Source organism: Corvus brachyrhynchos, unplaced genomic scaffold (assembly GCF_000691975.1).
Source record: "Corvus brachyrhynchos isolate BGI_N302 unplaced genomic scaffold, ASM69197v1 scaffold18, whole genome shotgun sequence".
NCBI classification, from domain to species: Eukaryota; Metazoa; Chordata; class Aves; order Passeriformes; family Corvidae; genus Corvus; species Corvus brachyrhynchos.
In genome coordinates this window covers 1,709,192-1,715,490 of record NW_008246064.1, presented here as the reverse complement: position 1 = coordinate 1,715,490, position 6,299 = coordinate 1,709,192, and the positions used below count along the sequence as shown (strand labels likewise).

Below are 6,299 nucleotides of genomic sequence, written 5' to 3'. Positions count from 1 at the left end.
CAGAACAATTTTTCTCTTTTCTACTGTTCCTATATTTTATCCCAACTTCATTTCCTACTCATGGTTTCTATTTCACCACATTTTTATTTATTTGCTATACTGTGTTCTTGGGATTTACAGCTTTGCTTGGCTCTGCCAGCCCAGTTCCACTGGGTAGATTCCCCAAATTCCTGCTACTCCCAGCTCAAGCTGGGGATCAACACCATGCCTGCCTAAAACCCCCTTTTCCAAGCTGTCCATAATTTATGGCCTTTTCCCACGTATCCATTTGCACTGCTCCTGTTCCAGAGCCAGGGCTGAGCTGCTTCTGCACAGACCACAGCAGATAAAAGCAGCAGGACTTGTTGGCATCAAAGGGCACGAGTTTGCTTTGACTGAAAAGGAATTGAGATGAAAATCTCTGCTTTTCCAACTGTTTCAGTGTAAATTCATGTATTTTTTAACTCCCCCTAAAATGGATGCTTAGTTTTAGCTTAGGGTCACTTAAAGTTTTCTTCCACTTGCTTAGCAGAAATGCAACCACAAGCTAAAACTCACATCTTAAATGAGTTTAAACTAATTTCTTCATTTCTTTCTCTGTAATTTCTTTAATACATTTCTTCTCCTCAACTAAGTCATTCCAAGGCACTTGGATGCCCTCTTAAAGGGATTTGTAGAAATCCATGACACTCCAGTTCCTAAAAGTAACAAGCACTGCCCATTTTTGCTACACAAAATGAAAATTAACGTAAAATATATATAAATAAAATAAGGAAAGTATATACAAATATATACCTAATATGTATAAATATAGTGTAAATATGTATATGTAGATATGTATAAGTAAATATACATATAAATATATATAAAATATATAAATAAATGCAATTGTATAAATGTAAGTGTATAAATACAATGAAATGTGTAAATATAATATAGTATTAAATAACAGTTATGTATGTGTATTTATATAAATTAACATATAAAATAAAATATATGAATATATAAATATATACAAATATATAACTAAGCACATGCTCACTATTCTGAGCAGGAGCTGAGGAATAAGGTTTCAAAATCCTCGGCGTTTACAACCTAGACAAGCACTGTGGGATTTCAGACTGGAATTAGGCACTACAGACCATACCCAGAGTTCAATTAATCCCCAAGAGAATTATTTCAAAAATTAAAGCCCAAAAACCCAAGCAAAGCAGAGCAGGAACTCACTGAATGCTCAGGTTACGTCCTTTTGCCGTGCCCCGACTCGGATACCGCGCCAGCATTGAGGATAACGCCTTCAATCTCTTCCTGCATTCCAGAAAGTCCTGGTTGAGATGGAAATCTGTGGAGGCTGAGAGGGGAAGTCCATCCCTCACCCGCACCACACAGGCAAAGAAGATCATGGACATTCTCCACGGGAGTATTCATGAGGACAACCTGGAAAGGAAAGGTTCAATTCAGTTCATTCCGAAATGCCAGGCAGGAATACGTGAGGATGAGAGTTAATGCAGCACTGGAATTGAACAGCACCTCTGGTGACACCTCTGCCATTGAAAGGCAACCAAACTGTTCTCAAAGCTCGTGGCTCTGTCCAGTTTTTGCCTCAGATTAAAAGGGGAGGCAGGGGATTTGATAGGGGAATTACTTAGCTGAAAAATATTCCTGTTTTCCCTCCTGCTTTACCCAAAGCATCAGAAATGCTGAGGGAAGTTCTTACAGGTGTTTTTGTAAGCTGCTAAGCCCCACTGATGTGCTGCATCTACACTGGAGCTGCAAAAAGCTGCCTGAGTGTGGCAGTTCTCTATTTTCTAGTGTAACACACAAATCCAAAAATAAATTTTAGGCTAGAGCCTGTCAGATTCTTTTCACAGACTCACCTAGGGCTAAATATAGAATAAAAGTTGCCCTCTCTTGACTTCTTCCTCTTTAAGAGGTCACAAACTCCCATGGAAAGTTATTCTTGGGCTTCACCTGGCACATTCAGAACATGCAGAGATGTGTCCTTCAGACATACCATGAGGATCCAGGGCACAGTGTCAGAGGATTAACAGCACTTCACATCATCTCTGAAAGAGAATCAGAATGAACTAATTAAAAATTAGTTTAAAAAACTAATTGATTACCTGCATTTACACACCTATTTACCATCAGATCTCCTGTGAAGTGGGTAAACATATCCTAGGAAGTGTTTTCCCTCAAGGAAAACAAACAACTCATTTTCTTATCCAATATATTAATTTCTAGACTCGTTCAAAGACACTGTGGAATGTTATGCAAAATATTTATGATGTCCCAATCACAATTTTTTTGAAGTTGTATCAGTAAAAGAGCAGCTCTAAATCAGCAAATTTTAAGGGATTATCACAAACAAGTCATGGGGAAAAAAGGGGAAGAAAGGAATACCAAAGGCATTTACTTGGCTTCAGGCAAACTACAGAAACAAAGTACTGGGGAAATAAAAAGAAAAAAGAAAAAAAATCACATTGTGAACTCAAACTTTTGATAGGGAGAACAACAGCTTTGACCAGCCCTGTATCACACAATTCATTAGGATGCTCAAAGTGCCTTTGAAATGTGGCTCATCAGGACGAGCTTTTCTTGTCTAAGAAGTCCAGAGAGCAAAACCTTTTCTAACTCAGGCACCATAAACTCTCCTGATGTCTGCCAAGGGTTGAGTTCTTGCCACAGGCAGCGCTAAAGGGTCTCATTTCTACCCCACAGGAACCATTCCCACATAAACTGTGGGAACCATCCCTCTGTCCAAGGTGCCAGCACGTTAAAGCAACTGCAATTATCAGAGGATAATTACCAGAGGAATTAGCAGAAAGCACAATGGCACAAAACTTGTTTCCTTAGAAAAGCAGATTAAAACTACAGAAGATCAGACATCTCTTGAGAAGTGTTATCTTGAACTTTTCAAATGGAGATTAAAGAATTAGATGTGGGTTTTTTTCCACAATCCCTCTCACAGTTCTCCAGCTGTCATTTAAGTTGTAAAAGCAAACTAAACTCAGGAACTTCAACACACATCAAAAAGAATTTCAACAAAAATCATGATTATTATAAATCAGCTTGAAACATCCCATCCATCTTAAATGTGTTGTGCTCGTAGCCATTGATAAAAGAGTGCAGAAAACTTTTACATGAAAGTGAAATAAATCCCAAAAATATGAAGTTTAGCAGAAATATTAACTTTAACACAGCCAACTTCTAAGCACACTTGCTCAGAACAGCACATTTTTAGGGTGAAGGGTTGGTAATGCTGATGAAGTTTAGCTCCAAAATAACCCCAAAACAGCCAGAAGATGATCAGGAAAATGAAGAAGTACCAAACTTAGAAATCAAAGATATTTTCTAAAACCTATCAAGCTTACGAAATTATTCAGCTCCCTATGCCACTAACAACAAGAGTTTAAATTTAAACATATATATATTTTTTATTAACCACCAAGGATAACATCACCTACAGTTAACCAACTGCACACAGAGAGTTTTCCAACTTTCCAAGACATACAAACCTTCCTGCTGCAGTGCCTAAGGCTGTCACTGAGTATCAGCTGCCTGTCAGAGGGATCCTTTGGTCTGGGAAAGAAAGATCAGGTGTCCACCAGGAAAACTTCCAAATTAAATGCCAGACTTCAGTGGAGAAATGAGTCCATGCTCCTTCCTCAGAAAATGAGGCTTTGGGTTTTCCTTTTCCTTTGGCACAAGCCCTTGCTACTTGCCCACCAGATGATGTCTAGAGCTGTGTTGTTTTGGCAAGTAACAGCCACTACTGTCACTGCCCTTGGAATTTTAACTACTTGCAAGCCACTTTTGCCACGTCACCTGTGACCAAGCACAAAGTATCACAACTTGCTGGGCTGATCAAAATGTGCACATAAGCAGCTGACTCGATGCTGTCACTGTGTCACACTGGCTGCCCTTTCCTCCTGCAGTCTCTCTGTCTGCACACCATCAGCAGCCCAAAGTTCTGCACCCGCCTGTACATGGCAGCTCTTTGACCTTGGTTCTGAACTTGGACAATGTCCTCAAGGCTTTGGGTTCAGCAATATCAAATCCTGCAGAGTTCACAATTGATAACATCACATCAGCATCAGACTGCCTGTTCTGGCACAAAGCAGAACCTTGGGAAGTATTTCAAGCAATTATTTCAGAAGAACAAGCTGTAACTTATGACTGAAGGAAACAAAGTTGTTTTTTCATTACTTGAAGCACCTGTACATCCAACAATGCTTCAGAATAAGACTACTTAGTGCATTAACAGCACCAATCTCATAACAAACAATTCTTCAGTGTATCTAAGTGACCTGGAGCACAATTCCTCCTTCCCTCACTTCCCAAGGAGCAGCCAACTCTCTCCAGTGGCTGTGTAGGGATTATCAAGGCAGCCTCAATCAGACCTGCTGCACTTTACTGCGTGTTACGCAAGCTCCACTGGGTTAAGAAGATTACAGCCAACTCACCAGGCCACACTTCTCCAAATGCTCAGCAAACTCCTGCTTTATTGCCTGGACTTAGAAAACAATCTGCTCAAAAGGCTGTGAAAGCAAATGAAAACTAGTGCAGAGTTCATGAGGGGGATTATGTTAAAAACCTGGTTCTTTCAGAAATTACCAAATCATCAAAAGCAGGTTTCCTCCCAAGAATGGCACAACACTCACAAAAATGTTACCAGGATTTTTCTCCAGCTTTTGCCTTCTCTCCCTGCTCAGAACCACATTTCTCTGCTCTCTTGAGGTGTCCAGCTTCAAACCCAGTTCGGACCTTCCAGCTAAAAGCTTTAATGGATGTTACCATGGCCCTGAAGCAGAATGTGAAGTTTTCTGGACACGTGACTATTGCACTAAAGCATCCTTTCTCACGCAGGTGACTTCCAGAGCGAGTCCTGGACAGCTACAGGTGGGATGCCAGAACATGAAAGAGATTCAGGTTGACTCATTAAACACAAAACCTGAGCTGCAGCTCCAGTGCTGCTTTGGGTCTCACCCAACAAGGATGTGGCTCATGAGGGAGATTTATCACACCCCTGAGGGATCACAAAGGGGATTTTATCTTCTTCTGAGATACATAAAAAAACAAATCCAAAGTGCTGTTAAATTTCTCATCTTCTAAGATTGGACCAGTATCCACCTGATCCTTCCCAGCTGCTCTCCCTCCATGCCCCCAGCAGTGCTGAGCACCCACAGACATCCCAGGCCCACAGCACAACCAGAGCCACTCTCCAGACTGAGAAGTGAGTAAAAACAATTTGAAACACACTGCTATCTCAAATTTTAACACAGGATTTGTGCATATCCAGAGCTTTTAGGCTCCTATAAATCCTACAGGCTTACTCTTATCCCCAAGGGGGAAGCATGTGGAAAAACCCTTATCATCGCAAATCTGTCTGCACACACAGTTTCCTGCGAACTACCAGAAATCAAGCACACACAAACCTCTAACCCCAGCCTCCAGCTCTCACATCAATCCCACTATCCCAACAAAAAATCCTCCAAATCCTCGCCCAAACCACACTGCAACAACTCTGTCATGCTCTGAAGCTCTGCCCCACCTTCATCTCTCAGAAACACCGGCCACTTCACCTGTTCCCAAATACTCACCCACCCCATCCGCCTGAACCCTGACACCTCCCAAATCCCACCAGCTCATCCCTGTACCTTCCCCAGCCCATGTAACAACGGACCCATCCCACATCCATCCTGTTCCGCTCACATTACACATAACTACACCCCACTCACACCTCTCCTCCCCCACATTAAGCATCCTAAAATCCCTGAAAGAACCCCGTTCCCACACTCTTCAATTAACTCGCACACCTTGAAAGCAAACACACCCATGCCCCCACTCGGGGCACTGCTTTGTACTGACAGGGCCTTCCACACATCCCTCAAGCACCCGGATACCCCCAAATCTTACTCCCATCCCGCAGCTCCCAAGCCCTCACGTTATCCCTGCTCATATAAACCCCAAGGCATCCCCAGCCCAACCCACGCCTCCTCCTCTACCCCTCAAGCACTCCAAGGAACCCCCAAATCCTATATCCATGCCACGGGATCCCAACACACACATCCCTTTGCTCACCACCACATCCCCACACTCCCCTCATCGCCTTCCCAAGCACCTCAACCCCCCTAAACACCCCCCACACCCCAAGTTTACCCCAGTCCCTTCCCAGTTCACACCCCCCACACCGTTCCACCCACGCACACGCCCCGGATCGCCCCGCCCCGGGGATGCGGAGGGGACGGCGGCAGAGGAAGAGGATGAAGAGCAGGCTCAGTGTCCCCCTACCCGCCCAGGACCCTCCGCCGCTCACC

General features: G+C 43.1%; 1 protein-coding gene across 2 annotated transcripts in view; it reads right to left on the bottom strand.

The window, feature by feature from the left end:
- Positions 1-3,966, bottom strand: part of SEC22C (SEC22 homolog C, vesicle trafficking protein) — a 16,475-nt gene extending 12,509 nt beyond the window's left edge. Inside the window, exons 1-3 of one of the 2 annotated variants that reach the window (XM_008643108.2) lie at positions 3,498-3,966; positions 1,857-2,045; positions 1,207-1,416 (exon numbers count right to left, since the gene is read on the bottom strand). In XM_008643108.2, coding sequence (XP_008641330.1) covers positions 1,207-1,388 — 182 coding nt within the window. In that variant the 5' untranslated portion in view covers positions 1,389-1,416; positions 1,857-2,045; positions 3,498-3,966. The remainder of the gene's footprint in view (positions 1-1,206; positions 1,417-1,856; positions 2,046-3,497) is intronic. The other variant, XM_017746786.1, reaches the window with a different exon arrangement.
- Positions 3,967-6,299: the final 2,333 nt, after the last annotated feature.